This window comes from Drosophila sulfurigaster, chromosome 2R (genome assembly GCF_023558435.1).
Source record: "Drosophila sulfurigaster albostrigata strain 15112-1811.04 chromosome 2R, ASM2355843v2, whole genome shotgun sequence".
Classification (NCBI taxonomy): Eukaryota; Metazoa; Arthropoda; class Insecta; order Diptera; family Drosophilidae; genus Drosophila; species Drosophila sulfurigaster.
Genome location: NC_084882.1, coordinates 29,662,587 through 29,679,675, shown reverse-complemented (window position 1 = coordinate 29,679,675; position 17,089 = coordinate 29,662,587). Strand labels below are relative to the sequence as shown.

At 38.2% G+C, this 17,089-nt stretch overlaps 2 protein-coding genes across 2 annotated transcripts in view; both read left to right on the top strand.

The window, feature by feature from the left end:
• Positions 1-11,201, top strand: part of LOC133838535 (ABC transporter G family member 23) — a 29,200-nt gene extending 17,999 nt beyond the window's left edge. The window contains 10 exon segments of the mRNA XM_062269680.1: positions 5,044-5,134; positions 5,136-5,254; positions 6,957-7,473; positions 7,533-7,681; positions 8,000-8,141; positions 8,878-9,162; positions 9,225-9,673; positions 9,750-9,810; positions 9,877-10,208; positions 10,276-11,201. Coding sequence (XP_062125664.1) covers positions 5,044-5,134; positions 5,136-5,254; positions 6,957-7,473; positions 7,533-7,681; positions 8,000-8,141; positions 8,878-9,162; positions 9,225-9,673; positions 9,750-9,810; positions 9,877-10,208; positions 10,276-10,450 — 2,320 coding nt within the window. The 3' untranslated portion in view covers positions 10,451-11,201.
• Positions 11,202-11,621: 420 nt separating this feature from the next.
• LOC133838529 (uncharacterized) overlaps positions 11,622-17,089 on the top strand; it is a 49,626-nt gene continuing 44,158 nt past the window's right edge. The window contains 4 exon segments of the mRNA XM_062269655.1: positions 11,622-11,804; positions 12,386-12,643; positions 12,706-12,922; positions 13,839-13,968. Of these exon segments, the coding sequence (XP_062125639.1) occupies positions 11,737-11,804; positions 12,386-12,643; positions 12,706-12,922; positions 13,839-13,968 (673 nt within the window). The 5' untranslated portion in view covers positions 11,622-11,736.

Below are 17,089 nucleotides of genomic sequence, written 5' to 3'. Positions count from 1 at the left end.
ATAAAGAGAATGTTTAAAAGAATTAAAAGCTCATTAAATATGCCAATAATTAGTTGCAAATTAAAATGCATTGATTTACAAAAAAGTGGAATTTTTGCAGTTCATAGCAAATTCCATAAATGTGTTTAAAGTATTTAATAAATATTTGTTTTTGTTGTGCCGAAAAGAAAGTGAGATATTATTCTGGTATTTCTGGCATTTTGGCAGAGTATTTAAACAGCGTTATTTGCTCGTTATTCACAAATGTGGTTTTTGTTTAAGCAGAGCCTGCAACCAGTTTAGTGTGCGAGTCTTGAGTTGTTGCTGAAGTGGTCGTTGTTGTGATTGTTGTTGTTGTTGGTGTTGCAGATTCATTGAACCCATTGAAGCCACTCTTGACGTCGTTTCGTTTACTTCGCTTGGCCCATGGCACTTAACAAACTAAAATGCGTCATGCATCAAAGTGCAGCGAAGCGTCAGAGTCGTTTAAAGACTGATGAAATTGCGCTTATTGACCAAATACCTAATAATATCATATCATCAACTCAAGCTACGATGACGCAGACCAGAAAAAAATTAAACAATAAAACTTTCCGTTGCAGTTGCACGGAAAGCAAATTGCATGTTTGACCTTGTTACGACAACCAATCAGATAACAACAGGTTGAGATGCTGGTCCAACTTGAATGTAAAGAACATTCCGTAAAGTGTTGAAGTGAAGCATCAACAACAACGGATTGAAGCAACTGTTCGAAAACCCAAAAAAAAACTGCGCCAATGTCAACTGCGTACATTGCTTTTGGCTTGGCTCAATTAACATTGTTATTTAAACTTGTTGTTGTAGTTGTTGTTGTGGGTAGCGAGCAAGCAACATTGCTGTGTTGTAGTTAAGCGGCTTTTGGACTTCAGTTTTTGATATGCTCTGAAACCGTATGACAAAATCGTATAAAGTGCGACCAGAAAACATTGTAATTGATCGTCCACTCCGGCATTAAAGTCATTCACATAGAGTAGATAGCATGACTTGGCTTAAACGTTAACGTTTTCTCATTTTATGAAATTAACAGTAGTCGCAGTCAAGCCGCAAACTGTTGATGATTGTATAATGAATATGATTATGACTAACAGAAATACTAGTACATATATAGGCAATGATAAGGTCGCACTTTGCCCTCAAAAACAATCTCCTGGATTACAACAAATCCTTGAGTAATTGTCTCACATTACTTGGATAACTGTATTTCATTTTTTTTCTTTTTAGAGAGTGCTTCGATAATAGTTTTTTGTCTTTTTTTTCAACATCTCGCGTTATGTGACGCACATTGAAATAACTTTCGGCGAGCTCGTCAAACTCCGAATCAAACAACAATTTACACTCGAAACATGATCATTGTTTAAATATTGTTTATATGTACATTTCAGCAATGTGGGCATAAAAAAAATAAAACAGAAACAGAAAACAGCAATCTCCACTGGATCATTGCAAAAGATTAACGAGTTACGTTTTCCATCGAGTTGATTGTTGTTATTTCTTTCTCCCCAACCAAAAAAAAATTCGGCGTCGAGTAACTAGCATTTAAATAACTAAACAAAAGCTTAAAACACCCACCCGGAGGCAGACAACAACAACAAATAAAAAACACATAAACACAAAGAAACAAAAAAATGCTGATATCAACGTAAGTAAAAGTACAACACATTATAAAATGTTAAATTGCAATCAAAAATGTGGCCGAAACACACACTTCACACATTCACAACACACTCTCAACACTTTTGACCCACTGATGTTGACCCACTTGACGCGAATGCGAATTCAAACTTGATTGCTGGGCAAATGCAAAAAACGAAAACGAAACAAAAAAAAAATGTGTTGCTTCCTTTAGGCGCCATCAATCAGCCAATCGCTCAGTCATCCCGTCAATCAGACAAGGCGACGTCTTCCTGCTGTTGTGTTTTGTCGCCACACACACAAATAATTGCATAATCTCTGACAGCTTTGGATTTGACTTTTCCTCCGCCGCCCTTTTCTCACTCCCCGCTCTCCACACTCCGCTCTCTTTTGCATATTTGCGCGCTGCGTCAAGCGAAAAACCCGACCGCATTTTTGAGCAGGGCGAACAAGTTTGTAATTGTGTCAAATACAAAACAAGATTATTGCATAACCTTTTGGCCATATCATTTAAAGCATTTGTCAGCATCTTCAGCTGATTAAATTGCCAGCGGGTTAATGACATCAAAAATGTAATTAATTTGTACTCGTTTTGTGAGTTAACTTCGACTTCGAGTTTGCTTGATTGCTATCGCACAATTTTACAGGGTAGCATTTTACATTGTGTGTTTAGCATCTTCCGCCTTGAGCGCAGCGAGTTGAATGGAAATTCCACAAGACTGCGCTTTGCTGTTTTGGAATTCCCCAACGTACACGGAGGCGAAGCGAAAAGAACCAATTGTGCATTCCTTGAGGATCGCTTACACTTAAAATTCCAATCATCTGTCGCCTTTGTTGCGTGACGACAGACAAAGAGAGAGATAGAGGTAGAGAGAGATGGAGACTGGACTTGTTTATGTGGCGTGCTTTGCATTAACTTGATTACATATGATTAGATACTGGTAGTAGCTTCCAATCATCAATCATTCTCCAGTAGCAGCTTGCATTGTTTTTCTTGCTGTAATTTACAATTGTTTTTTGTTTTTTTTCTTTCGTCTCTGTTGTTTTGCTTATGTAAGTTCATTATGGAACTGATTGTCAAATAAACAAAGTTTATTAAATGCATTTCCTGCGCCCCATGACTCAGCTCTGAAAGAGACTTTGAGACACGAAGACTTGAAGAGACAGCGCTCAAGTCGACTGTCGATGGGTCAAGTGGGATGAGCTGAGAGATGAGTGTCAGAAAAGAGGGCGTGGCACGTTCATAATTAGAAGCTGTCAGCTGTAAACACACTGATTAAAATGTAAAAGTCGCAAATGTATTGTCGATTTTTATTGATATTTATTTGCCAACAAACAATTTGCCAGTTAAGATGATAAATGTTTTAGGGTTTTTTCTCTGAAACCTTAAAATAGAAAAGGCATTTTGAAGTTAATTAACTTGTCGAGCATTTATTAGTCAATCTTTGTGGCATTTCTCACGCTCATTTAACAAGATGACGCGCACACTTCGCTGTTGCAATGCGAAACACAAAAGATATATTTACCTAAATATATTTTATTTTAGTGAAAGAGGCGGTAACGCCTAAATGCTGCTCTAATGGCTAATTAAATTATCAATAAGCATGCACAAACAACAAACGCTCAAATTTCCAGCCATAAATGTCAAGCGCACCCAAAAAACAACAACAACAACAACGTGTGTTGTCATTATAAAAAACTACTTGGCCTGACCTTGTCCATTGTTGACTGTGCACACACACATACGCATACACACACACATACTATGCATGCAAGAGCACACAGAAATTTACGCAATTTACGCATACATCAAAATATTTGTTGACTCTGACTAAACTCCGACAGCAATAATAACAACAACAATACGCAAATCGAATGACTCAAGCAACGAACTTGAAACACATTTCGTCAACTCGCCTTGTTATTGTTTCTCTGCTGTCTTTGCTGTCGCTGTTGCTGTTGCTAATGCCGATTGCTTGTTTGCCGTCTCGCCTGATTATTGCAGCAACGAAATCGTATTTCTAAATGCGTTTCATTTACAGAATTAATTTTGCCCGAAAAAATGCCATCGCAATATGCAAATATTTTTCCAATAGGCTTGTCGCATAATCAACTCACCAAACCTAAACGATTTTTATTTCTTTATCAACTTTGCGTCCATCTATTTGCGCTCAGAGTTGAGCAACTTTGCAGTGAGGTTTATACAAAATGCAAACATTTGGTCGACGGATCGCATATTTATTCAATAAGCAGTGCGAACGCAATCGATTAGCAAAATGCGAGACAACCTAAATGCCTTTTTGGAAAGCTGACTTCGATGCTGACTTCGACGCTGGCAGCGTTCAATTAATGACCTTGAACTAGTTTCCCATCAATATTATAAACATATTTATATTTTTGGTATGACTTGCTTTTTGGTTAATGATTCAATGAAAAAGAGGCCCATACGTTAAAAAAAGGTGTAAATTATATCTGAGTGTGTGCGTGTTTGTGATTAATAGCTTAACAATTAGTCACTTTCTTTGACGTTGTAGTTCAACTTTTGGCCCACGGTGCAGCTAACCTTGACCCAAATGAATTAACTTACAGCCACTATTTGCAGCAGCACTTTTGTTTGCAGTTTTGGGCATGTGCCGGCCGCTAAAAAAAAACGCAAAAACGAAGAAAACATTGTACACTTATTTATAGTTGGAAGCGCGCTAACTGTTTGCATTGCAAATTGCACAATGAACGCGTCAAATGAAAATGCAAATGCGAAAATCGAATGCAAATGGAAAATATGCAAAATGCATTTAACTATAGAAATACTTTGTGAGTCTTTGTGTGTGTGTGTGTGTTTACTTAACGGCTGACCAACTTGTCGCTGACAACAACAACGACGACTTTGTTGAGCAATCGCAGACCAGACAAGACTCGATCAGGTCTGGCCATTGCGGCTGAAACCACTTGAAGGCATTCACTTGCAAGCCGCAGTGTCCAAAAAGCGTGTTGGCAAAAAAATAATACGACAAAAAGAAACACAACACAACACAACAACACACATTGAGTAAGACGCTTCTCTGTGGTGTATTGAAAAGAAAAGTGTTGCCAGTTTGCTTTTGCTGTTCACATAAATCTTTTGTTTTATGCTGCTGCTTTTAGTTTTTGTTTTATGTTTTTTTTGCAATGTGTCGCTGACATAGTTTTTTTTTTCGTTTGCGTTGAGCCATTGAGGCGTGCAAAAGCGTGATGTGATTCAACAGGAAGTTGGATTCTAAAACGAATGACTTAGGCAACAAACGTGTTTGCTTACACACAAAACAATTAAATGATTATTAATACAGTTTATACAGCTTTGTTGTGTGATTGTTGATTTAAAGACTAATGTTGATATTTCTCATCCACTACTTGCAGCATCTCCACAGACTCCGTTATGACGACGGCCACAAACAACGATGGCGGCACACAGCCCAATTCGGTGGCTGTTTGGGGCGCACCCGCTGCTTGGGCCGCGCAACACACAGGCCGCAGTCTCTGTGCGGCACGCCTTTAAGGCCTATGGCAAGAAGAAGAACGCCAACCAAGTGCTCAACAATTTGAATATGACAGTGCCCAAGGGCACAATGTAAGTAACAGACAGAGACAAGAAAAACAAACAAATAAATTCATTGCTAATTAAGTTTTCATCATCGAATAAAAGTGAAATGTTGACAGCTTCACTTAGCGCACGAAGCGAAAGTAATTCACACATCGAAACAGTTAATTTGTGACACATTTATCGCCACAACAACAACTTTGATTATGTAGAACAAACTATCGTTCAACTATGCGTATACTTAATAAGCCAGTGAGTAAATCATACAATGTCATTTGTCTCAGGCGCGTATTCAAGTATTTCCTGTATCAAAAGGTCATCAAATTGCTATCAACTTTTAATAGCTATAATTAACTATGCATGCATCTGTGAGTAGGCAGCGATTATTTTTGTTTGTAGTTCGATCTAAATACGAGTACGCTCCGAGCTCTCGTCTTTTGCAATTCAAAACAACATTTTTGCATGCTAATGTGGCAACTGGTAGAGCGATGATTACGCGAGAGGGTTGTCCAAACAGTTAGCATATCAAGTTCTTACACAACATACACAAGACACGGAATTCCATGAAAGATTCTGTACATTGTAAGGAAATTCTTAATTACAATCTTGATGATAATTATTATTATTTTGGTTGTATAACAATTGTTGAATTTAGAATGCGTCAATCGAACTGGAATGGCAGCAAATTGCTTGTGGCACAAACAAACATGTTTCAATAATAAATTCATCATTTGCTTCAATTCTTAGAGGGTAAAAATAATAAAACCCCAAAAGGCTAAAAAACTATTAAGCCAGTGCGCACGGATAATATAATTTTTATTTTACGATTATTCGGCTATGGCATTGGCTTCACATTCGGGTTTATATGATTGCACATTAAGTGCTAAAAATAAAAATACGTATGTTATAAAGATATACAACGGAGTTCTGTGCACAGTCTTGACCCAGAATTGCAGAGACTTGATATAATTGCAGGCTGCTTAAACAACAGTTAAGCATGGTCAGTTTTTTCGCTTTGACCTAGGTCAGGCAACAGTCCAATGAACCAACAACCAACAACCAAATAAAAAAAAACCCAAAACTAACGAAAAACTTTAATTTTTATAACTAGCATAAGACAAGGCATAATATATTTTTGGGTCGTTTGGCTCAGCGTCAAAGTCGCTGCGATAATTAAAAGGCAGAGAGACGGACAGACAGACATCGGGTTTGGAGGGCTTTCAATACACGTTAAATGCTGCTGTGTTAATTATAATAATAAATCCAATAACAAACCGAAACGTGCGACCTACGTGCTGCAAAATATTGTCAAAGGCCGAAAAAAGCTGAACGAAAATAGATGACAAAAAAACTGAAACGATAACAACAACATTAATAATAGCAATAATAATCATAAAGCTGTTGTTGTTGCTGCTGTTGATTGTGGGTCTCTCCAGTAAAGAGGTGGAGTCGTGTTGCGGCATTTGATAGCCCGACTGCGAAAAACATGTCTCAGACTTATATTTCAAGGTGAACATTTCGAAATAATTCAACTTGAACTGCTGAAATTAACATTGACATCGCCGTTGACACGGCACGAATTGTCAGCAGCAGCAGACGAAATTTTAAGCACTTATTTCTCGATTTGCTGAATTAGCACATTGCGTTTTGCGTGCTTCGCTTGCTCAACAACAGCAATTTGTATTGCAAATTTTTAACATTTTCCCAATGAAACTCTTTTATCAACTCTCAGTTATGGCCTGCTGGGTGCTTCCGGTTGCGGCAAGACCACGCTGCTCTCCTGCATTGTGGGTCGTCGTCGCATGGACTCCGGCGAGATCTTTGTGCTCGGCGGCAAGCCAGGCACTCGAGGATCGGGTGTGCCCGGCAAGCGTGTGGGTTACATGCCCCAGGAGATTGCGCTGTATGGCGAGTTCTCCATTCAGGAGACAATGATGTATTTCGGCTGGATCTTTGGCATGGAGACTAAAGAGATCTTGGAGCGTTTGCAGTTTCTCCTCAACTTCCTCGATCTGCCATCGGAGAAGCGTCTGGTAAAGAATCTCAGCGGTGGTCAGCAGCGTCGTGTTAGCTTCGCTGTGGCTCTGATGCATGATCCCGAGCTGTTGATTCTCGATGAGCCAACGGTGGGCGTGGATCCTTTGCTGCGTCAGAGCATCTGGAATCATTTGGTGCACATCACCAAGGCCGGACAGAAGACGGTGATCATTACCACACATTACATCGAGGAAGCTCGCCAGGCACACACTGTAAGTGGGAAAAAAGATTGCTATTAAAGATCTATTTAAATTGCAATTTCCCTATTAAGATTGGTTTGATGCGCTCGGGACATTTGCTGGCCGAGGAATCGCCCAGCGTGCTGCTCTCGATGTACAAGTGCATCAGCCTCGAGGAGGTCTTCTTGAAGCTGTCGCGCATCCAAAGCCAAAAGGGCGATGTTACCCACGTCAACTTCAGGTGAGTTTCCCCCTCTCATTAAGCACCTTTAAAGTATCTAAAATTCAACTGCGTTACTCATTTAATTTCTCTCGATTTTAATTTGACAATATATCCATCTGATCTGACACTCGCATGCTTGCAATCTGTGTAACCACAATTCGATCAACTTCAACTTCAACAACAACAACAACAACCACACCACCAACTATAACAACAACAACAACAACAACACCATCTACACCCACTTCATCATTTGTATCTGTGTATCGCTCGCTCGATCTTTCTTTCTGTGTGTGTGTGTGTGTGTGTACTTTTGATTATGGTAAACAACAACAGTAACAACATCTCGTTGCATGCCATGGCCTTTGGCAGTAAAATGGATAAGCCAAGCTCCAGTCAGGAGGGCGGCGTCGTCGGTCTCAACTTCCACCAGAGCAAGGAGATGCTTGTCAACGACAGCAATGGCTCCATTTACACAGTAAGTTATCTTTTAATATTATTTATTTAATCGAAAGACTAGTGGCTGAGTTGGATAATAAAGATTTATTTTGAAAGGTTAGCTATAATTAAAACGAATATTAACACTAACAAGTAATGCAAAAGGCATTCAGCAATTTAAAATTGCGAATTTAAGCAATATGTTTAAGCTCCATATTTCTAGGAGATGTTTAATTACGATCTTTATTTTCATAACACTTTTTTTTTGTATTTACTTAATTGAATACTTATGGAACTATAATTAAAATCAAAACAATATATCTTCTTTACAAAATAATGTTGACTGATAAATTCTGCATTTAAAATGAATTCAATTAATCACTTACGTAAGGCTGCAAAAGGCTGTTTTATTTAGTTACAAAACAATCAAGAATTGCTCATTGGAATAGCAATTTATGTGTTGTTATTAAAGATAATATTGACAATATAAGTTATGTTTTAGGAAGTGTTTTAATTAGGTATTTATATGACAACTTAAATAGTTGATTTACATATATTACAATCTAATCAGTTAATTTGAATACTAAAAATATTTAGTTTGTGTAGTAATTAATTCATTTTATAAATAGTTGACATATAAATATAGCAATCTAACCATACAATTCACGGAGCTTAATAGACAAGTGTTAATCTGAATAATTTATTAGTGATAAAAATAGTTGAACTCGCTTTAAGTTGCTAAACATATTAAATCTTCTCTCTTCTCCTCTCTTCAGTTGAATCAGGAACCTTATAGTCCGCCACCATCGAAGCGACAACAGAACAATCCCAACGATGAGGAGAGCTGCCAGGATTGCTTTGCCGATCTCTGCAAGGTGACATCGAAGGGCAAAATCCGTGCTCTGCTCACCAAGAATATGCTGCGCATGTGGCGTAATGTGGGCGTGATGCTCTTCATCTTCGCGTTGCCCGTGATGCAGGTCATACTCTTCTGTTTGGCCATTGGCCGTGATCCACAAGGCTTGAATCTGGCCATTGTCAACAACGAAATGAACAATACGGTAAGTTAAATATCAACTAATCATCAACAACTCTCTTTTAAAACTCTCTTTGAAATCTTTAGGACACTTGCTACTGGGAGGATGGTTGTCACTTTGCCAACTTGGGTTGTCGCTATCTGAATCATCTGAATACGAGCGTGGTTAAAACATACTATACGGACATAGAAGATGCCAAGGATGCAGTACGTCGAGGCGATGCTTGGGGTGCTGTCTACATCACGGAGAACTTCACGGATGCCTTCACAGCTCGTGCTGCCTTGGGACGTGATTCGGATGATGAGACCATTGAACAATCGGAGGTTAAAGTGTGGCTGGATATGTCCAATCAACAGATTGGCGTCATGCTCAATCGCGACATTCAGCTGGCTTATCGTGACTTTGCCATGGGTCTGTTGGGACAGTGTGGCAACAATCCCAAGCTCGGCGATGTGCCAATTCAATTCCGTGAGCCCATCTATGGCACCATGAATCCATCCTTTACCGACTTTGTGGCACCTGGCGTCATATTGACGTAAGTTTTGCAAATCTTTTGTGTATGCATTATGCAATTGTTATTCATTGTTCGTTGTTGTATATTCTTTATGCAGCATTGTGTTCTTCTTGGCTGTTGCATTGACGTCATCGGCACTGATTATCGAACGCACTGAGGTGAGTTGTGGAGTGGATCGATGACAACTCAGTTTGCTTAACTTAAATGTTCTCTACTGTCTTTAGGGTTTGCTGGATCGTTCTTGGGTTGCTGGTGTCTCACCTGGTGAGATTCTCTTCTCCCATGTCATCACACAGTTTGTGGTCATGTGCGGTCAGACGGCGTTGGTGCTCATCTTCATGCTGGTTGTCTTTGGTGTGACCAACAACGGCGAATTGTTCTGGGTGATTGTGTTGACGCTGCTGCAGGGCATGTGCGGCATGTGCTTTGGTTTCCTCATCTCCTCCGTCTGCGAACTGGAACGCAATGCTATTCAGCTGGCGCTGGGCTCCTTCTATCCTACGCTCCTGCTCTCGGGCGTCATTTGGCCCATTGAGGGCATGCCTGTGGTGCTCAGGTGCGTTTAAAAGAATCTCTCTTCCATATTGTATCTTTAATTGGTATTTTATCTCTCTCTTCTTTAGATACATCTCGCTGTGCCTGCCTTTGACGCTGGCCACATCGTCGCTGCGCTCGATTCTGACGCGTGGTTGGGCGATATTCGAGTCCGATGTGTATATTGGTTACCTGAGCACGCTGTCCTGGATCCTGGGCTTCCTGGTGCTGACGCTGCTCGTGCTGCGCGCCAAGCGCGGCTAGAAAGCTCTTACATTGTAGTGAAACTAATTATAAATGTTTACGTTTAGTTTCCCTTTTAGGACTAGGACTTTAGGCCGCTTTAAGTAGTCATCCTTCTACTTCCTGTTTTATTTTTGTGTGTAGTTGTTTAAATTGTCCTTTTGTCCTAGACGAGTTTCCTAATTGTTTGCTTTCTCTCTTTCTTCGTCTATTTCTGTCTCTTTTTCTCACCCACCTCTCTCGATTTGCAAAAAAACAAAAATGTCATAAATTATTTAAGCACATATGCGATTTTCTCTCTTTTTCCCCTTCTTATATATTATATATATTTTCCATTATTTCCTTGCAAAGTTTTCCTTATTTTGTAAGTTGTGCACACATTTTACGTAGTTTAATTTGTAAGGTTTAGGTACATAAATAAATTGTTGTAAATATTTAGAGCTGCAACGTAATCTACAAAAGCAAAAAACAAAAATTGATATAAAGGAAATCCAAGAACTAGCGACGTTGTAATATCTGCAAACCCCTTTTTCAGAATTTGATTTGATGACTTTCAAAATGGGCAAAAGAAAAAAAAAGGCACACGAACTAATTTTATATATTTTTCAATGGACTGTGATTGTACTATGTTTTTTGTTTTAATCTTGCACATAAATTTCACGTTGGGAACAAACCCGCAGAAAAAACTATGAAGACGAAAATCAGAAGACAGAGAATACAAAAAAAAAAAAATATAAAAAATATAAATGGTGGGGTTTGTTATTAACATTAAGTAGCTTAAAGCATTTTTGTATGGGTTTAAGTTTTGTAAGTTAAAACATAACATTAAATACAATAATGTTAACTATACTACTTACAAACAACAACAAAGAGAATATAAATTACAATTCTCAACGAACAAAACGACGAACAAATTACCAATTGTTCTTATTTAAGCAACAGCAATTATGTATAAATAACAATAAAAATGAATAAAGATAATTTGAATGCGTATTTTACTTCAAATATTCAGAAAATAAAAGATATAACTTTGTCTATACTCGCAGTTAATTTTAATTGCCGCGCAAGAGCTATTGCACAAAGCGTCTCGCTTTGCAACACTGCCAGCGTTTTGCGAGTTGGCAGCACTGAGTTGGCAGTGCTGCCCAGCACGCGAATTAAACACATGTTCAGCTGCGCTCTCAGCAGCAAGAGGAAGCATAATAACAAAGAAAAATTTCGACAAGCTATTTTCAAACAATCGCGATTTGCAACCAAACAAAATGTGATAATCGTATTATTGTTAACAAATAGTCAAACACAACAATATGGACAAGTCCAGTGTGTACGAGAAGTTCACCGGGCATGTGGACCAACTGCGTAACACCGAATGCAGGTGAGAGTCGAGTGTGTTTTTTGTTTTGTTTGTGTTTGTGTTTGCCAGCAGTTTAAAGTGGGGCTGCAACAGACCGGCAACAGTTTGCTATTGCGCAAAAAAGGACGAAATAGCAGGCCACAAGACACTAAGCACCAGCATATATGCGATTTATTATGTCGATATTGATCAAATAGCAGATGTAAACGTAGAATGCTAGAGAAAGTGAATTTCAGATTGCACCTGAGTTATGACGTCATCGGAAATAACTCTGCGCTTAGCTGGCGCTAGCCAAATGCTTCCATATGTGCGTAATCGAAGAAGAAATATATGGGTCTACAATAGTGAAAATAATATTTATACGCTATATGAAAAATATGCAGCTACTCCCTCTATTTATTATATCTCAGCTTTCTAGCTAGTGGACTGATTTAATGAGTTTCTTTAGAGCAAAGAAATCATCTATATTGAGCCATCTATAATTATATTATATAATTGATATTATATAATAACATTAACAGTTGCTCTTTTAACTACGCTCCCTTTAAAGCCATCAATTAAGCCATCAATTATTTCACTAAAATTCATTCCATACTTTCCAGTCAAAAGCAAAAGATCGCCTGCTTCCAGCAGATCGCGGAATGCATCATGTCTCCCTCGCTGGCGAGTCACATCAACTATGCCGCTCATTGTGGCACTGCCACCAATGTGTTGTTGCTATTTTGCGAGGATCTTGATTCTGTGGTGCGTATGAGCGCCGAGGAGAATCTTAATAAAATCTTTCGTGCCTTGGAGAAGACGCGTGTCAGTCGCATCTTAATGGATCTGTATGGTGAAATCAAGAGGAACGGTAATCAGCGGTAAGTAAACATTGTATTATTCATTTTAGCTTCAGCTATATAATGTGTATTCTTTGTTTTAGTTCACTTCGCATCTGCCTTAATCTATTCTCGTACTATGCGCCACAAATCAAGGAGAAGCACATCAAGTGGTATGCTCTGCGACTGTTGCAATGCATGTCCATAATGTCACAGCGCAAAGAGACGCTGCTCCAGGAGACACTCTGTGATTTTGTCAAACATTTCGGACGCTACGTGCAACAGGGACTCAACGATAGCGAAACGTGCACGCTCTTTGAGGTAAAAGCTCCTATAAAAATAATAGATTAGGATTAGCTTAGCTACTGCATTATTGACAAATTAGACAAGTTGGTTTTATAATGGAAGTTTAAATCTAATGCTAATAGGAGAATCTTGCAGGTGTTAATATTTCTATGTCATTGTTACCATAGTCATATTAATGGTCTTAGAGCGATAATAATGTTGGGGAGGCTTTGTTAGACTATTCCCCATTCAGTTAAAGGAACAATGGCAATACATTAATACAATAGACAATAGTTAATTATGTAATTTGATGATAAAAATGCACTCTAATGCTTGTCGAAGAATCCTGTTGCATGCAATTCAGTGTTGATACTTGGAAATATGATTTCATGATTGCAATTTGGAAGATTAATACTTTATTACTAATATTTAGTGTCATTGGTATTTGATTTAGCCTAAGCAATAAAATTAGAAGTAATCAAATAATTGATAATGAATTGCTCAAGCAGCAAAATTAGAATTTATAAAAAAATTTATTGCAAGAATTTTTCTGTCAGGATTTTAATCAAAACTCTTAGTTAAGTAAGTGAAGTTTCCTCTAAAGCTAACAAAAGACTCTCGATGCCAGAATTGGTAATTAATTTATGTTGAGATACTTGCATGAGAGCAGCATAAAAGTATAAGGATTAATATGAATTTACCATTTAAATATCAGTTAGTTTCCAATCTAAGCACAAGTTTCCTTATGCTTAACTAAACTTAAGAATTGTGCCTATTGTACTTTGGTTTAAAAGCTGATTTTTATTAGCCAACTTGGCATGCAATTGACTTCAAGCCATCATCCGGTTGAAGTCTTGATGTCAAGTGCAAGCCGAATTCTAAATTGACCAACAGGCACGTTGACTGGAACTCATCACATTATTGACTCAATATACAATTTCCTTGATTGCAGACATTCCTTGGCAACATTAGCGCCGATTGCGCGGTGAAGCGACGCTGTTCGGCCCAAAATTGCATCAGTTTGATTGAGCATGCGCGCAATAGAAGCCTTATGGCCAGACATGGACTGAACAAAGTGATTGGTAAGCCAACAAATGCCGGATATGAAAAGTGTGCACGTCTGCACTACGTTCATCAATATATATAGAGGGAATATATATTGTATATACTATGCTTTGTTGATATCCTAAGTATATCCACATGCTGAAAATACTCGTAACTGAAAACCAAACACGAAGCGCATCAATAGTTAATGCAGCTGTCGGGATGTGGCATTTATTTGTACGAGTATTTAGAATTGTTTTTATTTGTCATTTTGTTGCTTGTTTTGTAAATTAATCCGTACGCAGGCATTGTTGTTGCTTTTATTGTTGCTGTTGTAGTTTACCATTTGACGCATTTGTGCGATGCCAACACAAAAATCGCTTTATTTTCATCAATAATGAAATCTGGGTTTAAAAAAGCGTGTAACGGCTTTAACGCGCCAAATTCCAAATGCCAAATGCAATGCACCTATATATCCACACATATGAGTGTGTGTGTGCGAGTTTATATAAAATATTTTTTTAATATTCTAAAAAGCCACAAATCCATTGAAAATACCATGGAAAGAATACACAGCTAGCGAATAGTGTGGACTTTAGAGTATTGGATGCAACTAGATGGGTGTATGTGTGTGTGTGTGTGGGAGGTGTGCAGGAAGTGTGCTGGGCGTTGTTTCGTTCTCGGGTCTTTGCAAACTAACTGTAAATGCAATCACAGTCAGTCACAGTAAAGTTGGGACTTTTATATGGCGTTTGTTTGTCTGTCCGATGTCGGTTGTCCGTTGGATGGCAGCCACAGCTAAAACTAAAATACCAGTTGATATAAATTATATTTCTATATTGCAGTTGGTTACCTCTATTATGCAATCTGCAGTCATATCGATAACACATACCCTGTATATAAAGTATGTGTTACATTGTAAAACGCAAACATTGACAATACATACATTGAACATCCATAGAATATAACTTTTCAGAAAGAAAACTTTGTTGACTCTTACAAAAGTAGAACAAACATTTAGCTCATCAATATTAGCAATCTCTAAGGTGATTTTGTAGTCGTATACTCTTTGATTACACATTGTATTTTATCTACATATACGATTTCTTGTATTTTGTTTTTGTGAATTTGTTTCGATTTTAGACAACGAAACGAGGCAGTTTTTATTTAGCCATTTGCTGGCTGGCAACTGCAGCAATAACTGCACCAACAAACAAAAATCATACCAAATAGTAGGATGAAAAATATGTGATGTCTGCATTGTAAAAATTCTTAAAAACAAAACAGACAAAGCCAACCAAACAGATCAAAAGTGAACAAAAAAAAAAAAAAAACAAGGAAAAAAATAGAAAGAGAGACAACAAAAATAGGATGCGATGGGCTACGAAGCAAATAAACAAAACTAGATAGAAAACTTGTGCAACACAAATCATTTTTTATTGAATTTTCATGAACATTTTATTGGCAAACATTGGGAAAAGGTAAATGCACAAAAGTTTAGATACATTTGCAATTTTACGAGTGCATTTCAAGTGTATAAAATTTTGTTGGCTCGGCCAAGCAAAATGTATTTCGAAAATGGTATTTTGAAACTTGATTAAATTATACAGAAAATTTGAGAGGCTCTTTGCATTTTGTACTATTTGCAAAATTGTTTAAAATTTGCCAATTTTTCAATTGCTAAAATGGTATATACATATGAAATTTAAGAGAATGAAATGGACAACTAATATCATTAGTTGACTTTTCTTGTGTTGCGCCTTTTTGAGTTCTTAGCTGTTTACCTTCAAATCAACTGCTTCAACTTCTATGACTCGTGTGGCGCTCTCTCTATCACTTTCTCTGTGGCTGTGTCAACTTTTAAGCCACTTCTCGGCAAAGTGCAGCAGCAGCCACAATGCTCGACAACAACTACTCAGCGCACAGTCTGGCGCCTCTTTTTATGGCAACAGCAGCAGCAGCACTTGCAAATCCCCTCAGTTTCGACTTGAACTCCAGTTTGCTCCACTCGCAACTGTTCCTTGTGCCTTGTGCCTTTCTGCCCTGTGTCTTGCGCCTTCGCATGCTACAACAAACACTCATAAAGTAAGGTCCTTAACGCTGTTGCTCTGCTCCTACTTTTGCTGCTCCTGTTACTGCTGCTGCTGCTGCTGCTGTTTGTCAGTCTGTCTGTCTGTTTGCCTCTGTTTGTCTGCTTGTCTGAGGCTGTAAGGCAGACGAAATGAAATTTATGCACTTGGACACTTTCCTGTAATAATTCATGCAAAATTGAATCAGATATTCATTCCTTTGCAGCTTTAAAAGGATAATCAACTTGATAAACAAAAAAGTCAACAACAACAACGGCAACAACTACAGCAATGAGCGTAAAATTTATGCAGACAGTTGTCGCGGTCCGGCAACAGTTTTGCAAACAATAACTCAAAATTACTGTTTATTCACCATGTCAGCGGGCTGGCAACGTTCCCGAACTGCTGAAACTTATCAAAGTTATGAAATAAAGCCACCGAACTTAATAGCCAAAAATTACTGACAATTGCATTTACCTTCTCTTCTCTTGTGTTCTTTTTTTTCTGTAAGTGGTTACGCTGCTCATTTGCAGTGACTGTGACTACCTTATGAATTATATAATGCATTGTCAAAATTGTCGCTTCAATGTAAAATGTGCCAGTTAAATGAGAGACAGCCAGGTAGGCAAAGGGCGAGAGTACGAGAATATAGGCAAGGGAAAAGAGAGGCAGACTGTCAGTCAATCAAGCTGAATATTTCATGCGTCAACTGATTGTGATAAAAAGAGCACGGCGAACTTTTGAGTGGAAGACAGAAATCCAATTGCACATTTCATATTAATTTCATGTATTAAATACCTCGCACTCTATCACACACATTAATTGAGAGCGAGAGAGAGAAAGAGAGTAAAAATGGGGAAGAAAAGTTTCTTTGCGGCTTATTGCGCATTTAATTGATACACATGAACACATGAACTCCGGCGGGCAACAAGTTTTGTGCCAGAGCGCCAAAGTCAAAGTCGGAGAGTCAGTTGCGCAAAAGTTGCTCCTGCAGTAATGCTAGCGATGTGTTTTCAATTTTGCCTCGACTTTACCTTACATTCCCTCTCTCTCTAAAAAGGAAAACGGGAAAACTAATTGAGTAACAAAC